The 14,333-nt window shown below is 42.9% G+C and overlaps 1 protein-coding gene across 1 annotated transcript in view; it reads right to left on the bottom strand.

The window, feature by feature from the left end:
• Positions 1 to 14,333, bottom strand: part of ROR1 (receptor tyrosine kinase like orphan receptor 1) — a 174,539-nt gene that overhangs the window by 33,683 nt on the left and 126,523 nt on the right. Inside the window, exons 3-4 of the mRNA XM_054212436.1 lie at positions 9,874 to 10,161; positions 8,715 to 8,745 (exon numbers count right to left, since the gene is read on the bottom strand). Coding sequence (XP_054068411.1) covers positions 8,715 to 8,745; positions 9,874 to 10,161 — 319 coding nt within the window. The remainder of the gene's footprint in view (positions 1 to 8,714; positions 8,746 to 9,873; positions 10,162 to 14,333) is intronic.

The raw sequence follows: 14,333 nt of genomic DNA, 5'->3' as shown, positions 1-14,333 counted from the left end.
GAAAAATGCCTAATGGTCTCAGCTTCATTTCAACATGGAATAAAACCAAATACTGACGGCTCGATATTTTTAATCAAATCCAATACTTTTTTTCCAAACAGTCTTAGCTGCAGCCTTAATGCAGAGCTTAGGAGCTCGGGTGCTCTGTCCTGGGGTGGACTGAACTCCTACCCAGGCGACTGCTGCCAGGAGCTCAGTGGGAAAATGGCCCCTGTGTGACTTTAAGGATATACAGCATTAATAGGAACAATACTTGGCAGGTCTGACTATGTGGTTTAACTCACAAGACTCACTTTATTATCAGACTTAGACACAGATTGCCGACTGTGCGTAATGACCTTTTTTTTTTTTTTTTTGCAACAATTAAAGAATATCTCCATAAACACAATACCCCGAAGGCTGCAGATGACCAGGGTAAGTCACGCAACTTTTCAGCCTTTCCTGATTTGCTTTTTTTTTTTCCCCTTTCTGTTGCCAAACAGAAGAAACTTCAAAATGATTCTTACTTTGCTCCTTTTTAAATAAATTGGGAAAATACGCACACAGTCTGTAACTCAGGGTCAAATTATGTAATTCCAGGATTTCTTTAAGTGTTTGTATAAACACCGACAATTGAGAAAACCTATTACTATTAGAGACAGGAAAATCTATCCTCTGTCCGCACTTTATGTCTCAGCCCCCCCCCCAGGTTTCTGTGTGGGATTTGAAATATCCCTAGATACCAGTTTTAAAAAATGACCATAAGGTATCTGAGCCTATAAAGATAGCATAAATTCACCTTTCAGTGTTACCGTCAGCATTCATCACACGTGGTGAAACAAACTCAGTGCAACAGGACTAACGTAGCAAGGCTAAATTAGCCGTCTAAAAAGCAGCTAAAAATAAAAAGCACAAGACTGGATTCAGTATTTCCAAAATGCTGAGAGCTGAGCACTTTCACAAGTGTAAAAGGTAAGTAAAAGCAATGTCACATTTTCACCTTCACTTCCAGTTGCTACAAATCCTGTGTGCAACGTCAGGCATTACTGACTACACAACCAGGTCGTATTAAAGCCTCATAGAAATAAAAGTACAAATACTCTTCAAATACCGTCTGTAGCATTCCACATCTGCCATTTCTATAGCAAACATTTATTTGCATACGTAGTTGCTATGGGTGATCCTGCGCAGAATGAAAACAAATCCAGATCTTAACAGCACATTGTCTTTTCCCTTGTATTACAAGAACGCATTAGGGAGCTCTGGCTCCTAAGTCATAATGTACTTTCTCATTTTTCCCTCCCCACTTAAAAAAATATTGACATCAGAGTAATTAATTTGTTTTCAGATAATACAACTAAGTCTCCATACTGTGTCATACCTTTCCTTTGTGCCGCATGAAGACAGAAGGGCTTTCTGTTTGCACTGCAGGCAGATAAGAGTGGAACGCTTCAGCTAAAATTCGCAAAAATATTTATCAGATACCCTTTCAAAAGTGAAAAGCACTTTCGAAGGTCAACCTTTCTCCAAACTACAGGTCAGCTTCTTTTCTGTAGACTTACCACAGCATAACAAAATACAGTGTAAGCCACTTCATTAGTAAGAGCTGGGGTAAGAGCTCTGTGGCAAAGAACTCGGATTTTTGCGGCATTGCTCACATGAAAACCAGCGGAGGCTGCACGGCCGCAGCGGACAAGAACAATAACCCCGTGGCTCAGGATCTGGCCTGCTCCTCCAGAGACACGGCTCAATTCTCTATTCCGTTGCAGGCTGCACATGCCGTACCTTGGGTACGTCCCCCAGGGTGTCAAACCCAGAGGTGACTGGCGTGACTTCTGCTGAAGTAGCACCAACAGCTGCGGTTAAGGCAACCGAAACGCACCTTTAATCTTACTCTGGCTCAATTTCCCGTATGTGGTCTGGGAGATAAGAGGAGGTAAAGAGGCAAAGGATCCTGGGATTCTCAGATAATGTGTGTATTTAGCTACGTAAGTATCCTGAAGTAGATAAAATGCACCAGAATACTGTCTGTAGCCAATTCATTTAATACAAGATACAAATATGACTTCCTAAATTCTATATTACATTTACCCAGAGGTTTTCCTTTATTTTCACTTGCTCAGGAAGGTCCAGGAGCACGCCCCCTCCTAAACCGTACACCCTGGTGCCTCAGCAGTCACTTCACTGCCCGCGATGCTACAGGGACATTGCAAAGAAAATCACATCAGGATGATCAGACCAAGGGAAAAGGTGAGACAGCGGCACAGAGATAAGTGAGCACCGGATCAAAGCCCCAGTGAAGAGGACAAGTCCTGCTCTCCCTGGAAACATTTCATTTCCATGACTGGCATGCTCACAGCAGATAATCTGACTCTCAGACCCTGGCAAAACTAAGGGAGTATTATTTTCACTCGAATGAAGTAATGCAACAGAACGTAACATGGTTTCTGTCAGCATCAGCCACTCAGACTTCATCTTCATACCGCCTGATTTTTTTGCCCAAATATATTTATATTGGCCTCCACATAGAATATCCCACTTCCAGCTTGCGTCTCAGCCCCTCTATGCCGTACCTACAAGCTGTTGCACCAACACGCAGTGGGGCTATAAAAGACCCCACGCCAAAACTCCTGGGACTTGCATTCAGTCCTCATTCAAAATTTCCACTGAGGTAGTTTCTGTGACGGCCACAAAACACGTCACAGGACTGGAAATCAAATACTCCTCCTTCACCAAGACCCCGGAGGTCCAGGCTGGTGCCCAGCACGGGCGCAGGAGCCCCGGGTGCTGGTGGTGGGAACCAGCAGGGAGGTGGGTGTCGGGATGCTGCTGGAGCGGTTCTCCCATCAATCCACTCTTGCCTCTTTATCGGCATTTTTTCTTCTATAAAATTTAGCTTCTATGGCCAAAAGGGGAAAGTCTCTCTGTTACTCTATGAAATCCACAATCAAATACACAGTTGGCCAAGTCTCACCTGGACGCTGGCCAGTAGTTACGCTTTTTCTTGTTGAAGGAACCATGCTGACATCCAGCTACACAGAGCCACTGTATAAAAGATCTGTTTTACTGAAAAACCCAGATGTGTTTAACTAAAAAAATAATAATAAAAAAAAAATCTTAATCACTGAAAAAGAGGATGGGAGAATCCTGTGGGGCTTGTGGTTTCACAAGCCTTGCAAGCTATTTCTGGGAATCCCAAACCCCATTTGATTTTATGAATCAAATGCCCCTTAAAATTACAGCCCTCTCCTCTCCTCTTCTCCTCTTCTCTCCTCATTCCCAGTGGTTAAATAAAGAACAAAACAATACCATATTTAGGTTATATATATAACAAAGTCTCTCTTGAGAACAAAAGGACTGTTCAAGAGCAATCCTGACACAAGGACTGTATATACTCTGCTCAGGAGGTGCCAGTCCGTGGCATATACATCCCGGCTGATCCACACTCACGCCGTTGTCTCTCTGCAGCACAGTAACCACTGCACATCCAAGAGCAGGAATACTGATGAGTTAAGACATTTTTCTCCTCTAAAACCTAAACCACCACATCTAGCGAACATAGAGAATACTTCCAAGAAGTGCCATTGCTGTTCTTCCCGTGTTTCCGCTGTAATTAAGTCAAAAGTCTGTGTTGTTGAATGAAATATTTCACCTGCAGGTTAAGCCTTTTCGAAACATGCCCACAACACAAGAAATTGGTTTTGTGCAGCTCCGACACAGATTATACAGAGCATTTTCCAGACCTCTTCCCACCGGACTACACTCCAGCAGGGTTTATCTAGCTCGCTTTTAGACTGGGCCATGTGAAAAAGCATTTTTGTTTTCTTTCCCACTGTGGCTCTTGTGGCGGTTCTTGAACAGAGTGCAAGTTTGCTGCATCTCCTCGAATTTCAGTGACTTGCTCCTAGGATTTCTCCTGGTGAAGTTCAGGAGGGCCATCTCTCCAGGCAGCGGAAACAATACAGAATGAGGAAAAAAGGACAATAATAATGGAAAAGATTGGGCACACAACCATTTTCCAGGCCAAAATATCTCTATTGTTATATTAAATTCTCTCGTCTCCAGGAATCTGCCGTGCTCTGACCTCAGCCCTTTCGGATTTTGTTCTCTGTAGCAACCTGAGGGATCTGAGGGTAAGATACACACTTCTACGTCCTTAAAGGACCAAACCTTGCCATGGATGATGGATAAAAAGTGAGTTTCAAAGTGATGTGAAGCACGAGAACTTCAAAAATAACGTTAAAGTTACGGTCTATTGGGAAATTTTTAGAAGCGATGACTACAGCCATGAATATATGTGTGTGTAAAATATCTATACACACAGAGAGAAATACGCAACACACAAGCGTACACCGATACACCGACACATGCTGGAAAACAGTTAACCAGCAGAATGCTCCCCTTGATCTTCCTCAAATTAGTCAACGAATTCAATTTGAGTTTGCGTTCATAAATTCTGTGGGAAAAAAGAAGGGGCTAAATTAGCTGATGGTGGTCTTTTACAGCAAGAGCCAGCAGGACCTGACTTATCTGCCAGAAGAGCCCCCCCCTGGATTCCTGCCTGTTGTGGAGGTGCCCTTGACACCATCCACTTTAGGGAAACTATTCCAGTAGTCCAAGAGCCGGAGCCGGCGCTGCCGTCCGGTTCCTGGGCACTCTCCCCACAGCTCACCACGCTGCTTGGAGCGGGCGCTCTATCTGCAGCACCTTCCGGCGAAACCAAAGATAAAATAATGATTTATTTATAAAGCGGGAGCGTGGGTTGTTTTTGCTTTTTAAAGAAAAGCTTCTCCAAGCTATGTCAGAGCCGCGGAGCAGCAGAGCACGTTAATGGAATGTAACTCCGTGGCCTCGCAGATAAGGGCTTTAAAGCTGACCTTTGCCAAACGCAGGAGAGTTAAAGGAAGGACGTTCAGGTCAGCCAGTGCTTTTCACTGCAGCAAGACCTTGGGATTCTGGATTTCCTTACGGATTGCAGCGGAATGTTTCTGCTGGAGTTTCTTTCATTCGCTTCAGGCTGATTTGCAAATCAGACTTTTGGCTCTAGCTGACTATAACAGTGCTAAAGGAAAGCAGAAAGAATACGGATATAACACACACGAATTATTATGTTATCTAGCATTGCCTGTCTTCTTTTGCAGAAGTCATCCATTTAACCTTTTTATTTTCAAGCTACAGTTGGCCCATCTATTTTTCTGCCATCACATCAGGGCAGAACTCTGCATCTATAAATTACGCGGAGAAAAAGTGCTGAGCATATGGATTTTTTTAAAAAACATGATCCTCAAATTAAATCCTGAAATGAACAGAACCTTCCACTCACGGTAGGTTGATAAAGACAACATGGGAAAAGCACACCCACAGGGAAAGGCTGCTGCTTGCCATCGATTTTGTTCATTGCCTTATCATAGGAGAAGAAACTCACGCTGATAAGGCACAAACACTATCCAATTAAGAGTTTTCATTTCCGCAACATCCATCAAAGTGCTTCCCATATTCAGCCTTCATTTAACCACTATAAAATAATAAGATATGTCCGTATGATGATGTACGGTAAGTGTCCCTTTGTTCAGAGCGACACCAGCGGCCAGCTTGCACGGCTGGGGAAGAGAGACGTAGGTTCCCGTGAAAGTATCTTGGGGAACCAAAATCAGCTGGACCCACAGACCCAGAGCCAGTTTACCCCAAGCACCAGGACGATGCCCTAACCTTCGAAGATATTTTCTGAGCCAGCTTCCAGGACTATTCCTTGAAGGAAGTGTTTCCCCTTAGAACTCCCACAAGTCTTAAACGTTGGGAAGGGAGGTTGACCATGAACTACATCTGTCACCTTGGAACTTGAAAATTGAGGCTGGCACGGATGGGGTTAGTTTTCCCAGATAAAAGCAGGTATTTCTCATAACTAGTCCTATTGCTTATCTCATAGCAACGAGGAGTCCCAAAATGGCACCAAGACTATGCAACCACACAGTAGTCTGAAGGCTGATGCATTCTGAGGGTCTCACAGGGTGCTCCAAGTTCTCTTCGCAATTGAAGAAATTTACAATCAAAATACCAGAAAAAATATGTTTTAATATCTAGAACAACTTAAATTTGTTTTTCAGACAAGAAAATATAGCAGAGCTATACAAACTGCTGTTTCCCTGTGCAGAAGAGTACTGCTGCCTTTAACTAGTACTCCTTCAAACGCTGTTTTGTGACACTTACCTCTGTAATGCGGGATCATTCTTACCACAGGCACTTCCACCAAATTTTCATTCATTTCATAGCTACAAATTGGTTTGCCAGCTTGTACGGGGAGAAGGCTGTGCATGAGTAGGCTGTACAATACTCAAGATATCACTGGCACGGAAAGAACAGGAAACAGCGAGGAACAGATTTCGAGGCAATTTCTCTCCCGCATTCCACAACATGCAATTTCTCCTTGCGATTCACACAGCGGGACCCGCTGCTGCTATCCATACGGATCTTGCACTCATGCCACTGGCAACGGATACGAACTAGGTTCAAGATGACATACACTGACCTTTTTCTTACTCTGATTTAGTATGAGTTCCAAGTTTATCATTTCTTTGTCATAAGCTCCTTCCTGATTCTCTTATTTCATAGATTAAATCTGGCTTGCTTCTACAGGAATGTAAATGTTCTCCATTCAGTAAAACAGAGGTCCCTCTGCACATTTCTTTGGAGATGTTTCTCTCCAATGTTTAGCACAACGTGACCTCTTACTAAACAGAGCCCACAACCTCCCAGGATAATGAAGTGTGATTAAATATCTTTTGTGGTTACAAAATTATAAGGCACAATTATGAAGTCAACTATTAAAGAAGTCTCACTTTATTTTCACCTTTTCTCACTCTTTTGTCTTTGTACCTGTGTGTCCCAATGGGCAGCAAACGCTGAAAACAAAATTGAAGTCTTAGATTAAGTCACTTTAAAGCCAATTTAATGTTTGAGGTGGTGCATACAGAAAACAGTGATTAGTTCTTCCCTGGATATATGGGCTTTGCACGCAGAATAAGACAGGGCTATGGTAAGATACTGCTGCTAGAAGAAGGGTGCTTAGCTCAAGTGGAGTGTAATACTCCCATACTCCTCCTCTCGGAATTAGCACTCATGACGCTGGTTTGGTTTTTCCCTCGTGGTCCGGATGATGCTGTGCAGACATCGCCTTAGAGCTCAGCCCAACACTCACTGAATTAGAGGGACCACTTGCTGTTACTTCTCTGTAACTGGGTGAGGCTTTTAGCTAGTTAAGTTGTGGTCCTTTTTAGGGGGGTGGGGGGCAAAAAAACCCCAAAACCCTGCCAGAAAAAAACATGGGAAAAAGGTACCCAAACCTATTTTGTTTTTAAAAAGTGATGCAATCCTGAGTAGCCAAGACAGTGAAATTCCAGCAGAGCTCTCTGCTTTCTGTGCTCACACTGCTCTGCCGTGGGTTTCTGACCACCAAGGACACGTTGCTTAACCTTACAAATTGCGGAAACCCCAAATTAGGTGGAAGCAGAGACAAAATACGCATCTTCTCAACTCATTAATTAAGCCTCCAAACCGCTAAAGAGCCCGTCAGTCCCCACTTCCCACAGCACAACGAAGCTTTCCTCCCCAGAACATCACAATCTCAAAAAGGAGTCTAAGTCCAAACAAGGAGCTCCCCTTCCAAAATAAACTCAGTAACTTCGTGTCAGGTACCTTCAAAAGGGAAGACAAAAACACATTTTATGATGTTCCATTAGAGGGCATCCTAGCATGTCCTTTTGTGGTCAGATGCTTCCCCTAATTTATACCCTTTGCAATACTTTGTGAACAATCTTCTATAAGGACAGTCAGGAACATTCACATCGCCAAACTTTTGCATTCCCTGCAACCGTATTAGCAGTTTCATTTTATGTTTTAGTTGGTACTGTATTTCTCTTCCAATGGTGCACCTTCCCTCACCAGGAGAGGTGGGGTTTCAGTATTGTTCCATGCATGTAAAATCTGAACAAGGTGGACATTCTATCACAAAATTAATTTCAAACTTCAGAACAGTTGAAGATCACACTTGAAAACAATAAGGGACTACAAAAGCTGAGCAAGTTTGATCGTGTATCTTGAAACTAGCGGGGAAGATACACGTACGTTCTCAAAAGCTACCAAAGACAGAAGCTCCAGTGCCAAAATACAACCACGTGGCAACTGCTCAGACCCAGCAGCAGGGACCCGGCAGGGTACAGGGGGCTCCAGGATACAGGGAGCTCTCGTAAAAACAGCCGCTGCTCCCACCCAGGTACCCAATCTTCAAAAACTCATTTTTAAGACAGTTTACTAATACGGCTACAGATAGACACAGAGTCAGCTTACGACCAGCAGTCCCCTTAAAATCAGTAAGAAGCCCCTAGGTAGTAAAATCTACTTATAGTGACAAATATTTTCCAGATTGGACTGTGACATGTATGAAAATCAGTTTCTGCTCATACCTATAGGCACCTGGAAATCAGTTCAAAGGCTGAAGGCACCAGAGGATCTAAAGGTAATAATATTGGAAATTAAGAAGTCTAGTGTAAGAAATAAGAGCTGACATGATAACATGAAAATATATCTAAGAGACAGATAATTCCGTTACAATAAATTACCATACTATCTGACTTAAAGTGGAATGTAAAAGTGCTCCTGTCACACAAAATGACAAATGAACTTCTGACTGCTGAAACGCAAGATTAATGAATCGACATAACAGACATGAAACAACTTACGATGATCCTGGACTTGCTGTTGGCGGGGGACCTGGAAAAGTGACAGAAGAAAAACAGCGTGATGAGTTATGGCGAGGTAGCAAGCAGGAAGCTTTCGAAAACCTTTTAAAAGATAAAAGCAACAGTCTGTCATGTTGGATGTGGTTTATGCAGTTTAACAGACGAGTCGCAGTTTCTCAGTACCAAAGACAAGACTGTATCCTGGAGCAACGATTTTCTGCAAAACGCCGTAGACGAGGACAATAACCAGGTGAGACACTCATCCTGCAATTCAGCGGTGTCGCGGGCCGTCACAGAAAAGCAAACCACAGGAGGCTTGTACAAAAGCATGTTGTAACTACAACTGGGAGAAAACAGCATCGTTTCCCCCTATCAATCTTCATTATTTATCAGGGAATTCACCCTAGGCCTGATTCAGATGCATGGATCAAATGTGTCCTGCCCCCAGCGGGCTCTGGCTGGGAGGGTTTTGCTGTTCCTGCCCTCCCTGCTTTTATTTGGGCAACTACTGGAAGGTCTGGGCAGACGGCGCACAAGTTCACCGGCACAGCAGGCTGAGAAGTCGGCTGCAGCAGGTTTCAGGGAAGTTCATACGAATGTATTTGCTCTAGAAACTGAATCGTGAGATTAAATATTGCTCCAGTCAGAAAAAAGAAAAATACTCACTGTTTTCTACAGAAGCGTCTATAAAAGTATCATTGTTCAGATTAAAATCTCCTACATCTCAGATACAGGCTGAAGGACAACAACTGCCTTACGAGACAAGACCTAATGATTAATTTCTTATTAAAATTTTAAAATTTGGAAGATTTATGAAAAAAGACTATAAAACTCATCACATACATCATTCGTTATGTGTTATTTGTCCAGCTCCTAAGAGGACTAACCAAGAGTCTGTGCAAATATCTTCATCTCAGTGAATTATTTCCCTCTGAAAGGGGAGGTGGAGGAGAATACGCGCAAAACCTGTTTCTCGGTTGGAATCCTCTCAGTTTTAAGATCAGCTTGTAAGGCAATTATCTTAATACAAACCTTGATTTTGAAGAAAATGTGCTTATTTTACCTGATAGATATATATATATCTACCCCACTAACAGGTCTCCAGTCTATACTGCAAGCTGAAGTTTCTCACCTACTAGAGACAAAGGAGGTCACGTACCAAATTTCACAAAGAGCACACCAGTTGTAGAGACAGTCTTTCTGCCGTTAGTCGCAACGCACTGGAAATAGCCTGTATCCGTAGTGTCAAGGTTCCTTATTCGCAGCCGAGACCCGTAGCTTGTGGCACGGAAGGAGATCCTCCGGGGTTCTTGGACAACCGGAGCGTCGTTTTTCAGCCAACGGACTGTCGGAGGAGGATTGCCAGAGACTTTACAGTGCAGCTCTGCCGTCTGGCCAAGGGTGGTAGTTATGTTATTCATAGGTTCATCGAGCGTCAAGAAGTAGTCTGTTAGATAAAAAGAAAAAAAGGGTGAATAATGAACTCCAGCTCGGGAAACACCACTTTAAAGAAAACTCATGCTTGTCTTTGAAAGGGAAACAAAGGAAATGGCTATCAGGTTTATTAGAAAATGAGAATACTTGTTAATTGTTGTTTCAGGGCAGGCAATAGGTCCCACATAGTTTTAGACTGTAATAAAAGGAACAAATTTTGGAATTCCCATTGCACTATAGTAATGCTGTATTTCTGGAAAACCTCCCTTCCTTCACACACCCATGGATTCATTCTGCTTTCTCAACATCATCCTACTGGGCTTTATTTAACACAGAAAAAGGGGGTAACGCCGCTTCTTTTTGTTCTTTTAGTTTTCCTTTTTGCCAACCAATTAACATGAAAAACGTATCAGAAATCTGGCTGCTCATTTTGATGCCTATGCAGATCTGCTCCCGCTCACGTTAGGACCCACAAAATACAGCCATATATGAAATGAATTGTTCAGAAGCAAAGATCTCAGAGCCACTTTCAATTGACAGACAGAGCAGCGTAGACATGTTATCAATGATTTTGCAAGCACTACCTGCATAGATGAAGGAATAAAGATCACATCTAGGAGATGAAGAGCTTTTCTCTCACTCAGTATTTCCCTTGCCAAGAGTACTACAGTTTATCTTAAATCTGAAATAGGTCTCATGATAGGTGCAAGCAGAAGATCAAGAATTCTTTTGTCAAGACAGGGAATGTTAAATCAACATGTTGCTAAATTAATCTCTTCTAATCCATTTGTGAGCACTGCCTTCTCCTGTCAAGTGCTGTTTCATTCCGCACCGTTCAGGAAGACGACTATTTCTAGTTAGCTGTATTCAACATTTAATTAAATCCTTTAAAGGCAGAGAGCGAGATGGATTGGGTACGGGGAAAGGAATACGTGGGCTTTCATCTCCGTGTCACAGGTTCAGATCTAACGGTGGTCATTACTGGCCAAAACCCATTAGGAGCTGCTGGCTGTCTCAGCAGGGCGGCCGAGGAATGAGGAACCCAGAGGCTGTACGCGGCTCCCGTGCTCTCACAGCCAACCCGGGAGGTCAAGAAAAGCCTATCAGCAAGTAGACCTGCGCTGTGCTGCTCATGCTCCACCGCTCTCAGGTACAGCTACTGTTAACTCCAGCAATAAGCCTGCCTAAAAGCATGAAAAAAATCTCCAACGCATATAAAGACAGCTTAGCCAACTAACTAATTCACTCCCCTAATTATTTACTTTGATCATGTCTTCACTGGCTACTCCCTTCATTATGCTTTGTGTATATCGATATCTCTTTCCTTTGTATTTAATCTGTTTAGCATGTAAGCACCTACCCTGTATTTGCACAGCACTTTATACAAGGCGTCTCTCTTCTCAGTTGGTCCTGAGGAGCCGTAGGATAAATGTTTAGCACAAAGGAACTGCCCACGCATATTTTTGTTCACTGAATAACTAGTCTTTTAACACGCAGGTATGAAACTGTGCAAAATACGACTGTTATCTATACTCCCATGGATCTAACTAGTTAGGAAATCTATGTATGGGGTAAAAAGGGCAGAGATCCTGGCCTCGGTGAAGAGAGACGACAGGGTCCGATGTCTCTTCAGGGGTGTCCGACTGGCCTTTCAGCTTTCTGGAATCATTTCTGCATGCTTCCTTGCAAGACTAGAACTGTTTCTGACTTGCTATCTTAATAACCTCACCGGGAAGCCTAATCTAAGTCAGCACACGTATTCTTGGGTTCTCTCCACAATCTGGGTTTAATAAAATCACACTAAGAGCATGGAACTGGATAACCGCATTTAATTATCCAACGTAACATTTCTTTACCACAGTCATTTATATAATTCCCGATAACGTTTCAAAGACCGGCTCAGACATCTACACTATAACATGGTCAGAGAACAGAATGGCCTCAGTCCTGTGATGGTCTTGCTGACAAACAGCACAGTAAATATAACATTTTAAAGGTCCTGTGGTATACAGGAGAGGCGAATAAAGGAGTAAGGATGTAGGGCAGGTTTTCAAAGGCTGGAGAAGGATTTTAAAGGATCAGTAGGCAGGGAGAAAGTATGGCGGTAACACAAGAGCTATGGGTGCAACTTCTCTATAGGTACAAACAGAAACAGCCTCTCAGCATTAGGAGCTTCTGACTCTTCCCTAAATGTTCTCCACCTTCCTCCATGAACTACTACGGAGACGCTAAAACAAAACACATCTGTTAAATTCAGCATAGCTTAGTCCTCAAGTCCACAAATTTTACATCCAAATCATAAATGAGATCAAGCAGATCACCGGAGATGACATTTAAACAGGGCAGGTTTCAAGCAATTGGAAGCTTCACGAGGAGCCCTTCGTCACAGGTAAAGCAGTTCTGTACTTGAGACTGAGCTGAAGGACTAACAGTGCTTCCAACAAACCCTGGCCTGTTACTGGGGCATACAAAATTACGTGCATTCCTTCCCTGGCATGCACAAAAGCCCTCCATTGCTGCCCTTGCCCAGAATGGAAGGGCTGAAGAGAAGCCCAATTTTATTTTTAATAATTGTGTCTAACTCTCACCTATCAAAGTCCATCAAATCTCCCAAGCTACTGCAACCATCCTCTCCCTTTACTAACAACTATGCAAAGAACATATAAAACAGTTCCTGCCTGCGGCCAGGTTTCTGTCCAGGTCACCCCCGTCAGCCACTCTCCGGTGCCATCAGAATTAACATCTCCTCCTTCTGGGACCAAAAGCCAAGAAAAATGGGGGTAAATCCTCCTTTTTGTGCTTTCAGCAGGAGGCGAACAAGGCTGATGAAACGGGATGGACCCACTGCTGGCACACACGATGAAGACACCGTGTGGCATGGCCATGGTCTTAGAGCATGCTGCGTTTCCCCTTTCATTTGAAAGTCTCCCTGCCACCACGCAGGTCCCCAGATGCCCAGAGCTGACTCCCTCTGACCTAAAGAATAACTTCTTAGAAACGCGATGGCCCTTATGTACAAATTACTGTGCTTCTGCGAATTACCCAGTCTAGTGGCACTGGCCATTGGAAAGTCTGAGTTTTAATCCTGGCTCTGAACAGTCTTGGGTGAATCACTTCAGTTGTGATCTTTAGAAGAGCCAAAGGGAAGTAGACACCCAAAGCCAATCAAAGCTCACATGGGACTTGTGCAACTAAGTCCTTTTAAAAACAGCCTTAAACCTTTTGGCTCAATCTCTCCAGCTATAAAGTGAGGATAATAATCCCTCTTACATCATGGGGAGGCTGTTATGTACATTAATGAGATAATGCTCGTAAAGCACTTTGAAGGTGAAAAGTGCTATGCTGGGATAAGCACTGTTATTATATTTTAAGTTAAATCTCAGGGTTTCAAGAATATAACAAAAGCCGGTCCATATTTTAGAGTAGCACTCTATAAAAACATTGTGGAAACATTTTAGTTTACAGAAGTATGGGAGAATAGCCTGAAAAAGTTCTAAATAAAATTTAGCCCACCTATAATTTAATAATAGTCAAACTGATTTTTTTTTTAATTTGTAAAAACAATTTACTGCTGGGCCCAGACCCTGAATGCCAAGTTTCAGCCCACAGAGATTTTTTTTTTTCTTAATGGCTGAGTTATAAACCCTTGAAAAATGCTGACAGCCCCTTTGCTATAGCAGCACTAGCGGGTGCCCTATAATGAACTTTTAAATGACTTGAGATAATATCTGGAAAGCCAAGCCTGAAATATATTTCTGGTTTTGAGCCGTTGCCAATGCAAACACAACACATCATAAGTCATCTTCATGATTCTAAGCGCATAAATTGGAGACACTGCATATAAAATCCAAATATTAGGTATCCTTCATAGCCAAACTTTTTGCCGGTTTGATGTTACAGACCAGCAACAGCTGTGCAAGGACCAAATGTAGTGAGTTCCATGTCTCGAAAGAAGAAAAGTGTGTGTATTTCCACAGCTATGCCTTGACATTGTTAAATAGGAGCCTGCCCGGTTGCAATAAATCCTGAAGTATTCTACTACTTTTAAGTGGAACCCAGGTGGCTTTCAAAATAAAAGCTCGTCCTCTCTGGCCAAGGAATGTTAGTCTCCTCTGTGACCACACGGTTACTCTATCTTAAATTACCAAAGACACATCTTAGAGCAGTAACACCCTCTTTGCTTGG

This window comes from Rissa tridactyla, chromosome 8, assembly GCF_028500815.1.
Source record: "Rissa tridactyla isolate bRisTri1 chromosome 8, bRisTri1.patW.cur.20221130, whole genome shotgun sequence".
NCBI lineage: Eukaryota > Metazoa > Chordata > Aves > Charadriiformes > Laridae > Rissa > Rissa tridactyla.
This window is presented reverse-complemented; position numbering and strand designations above follow the sequence as displayed.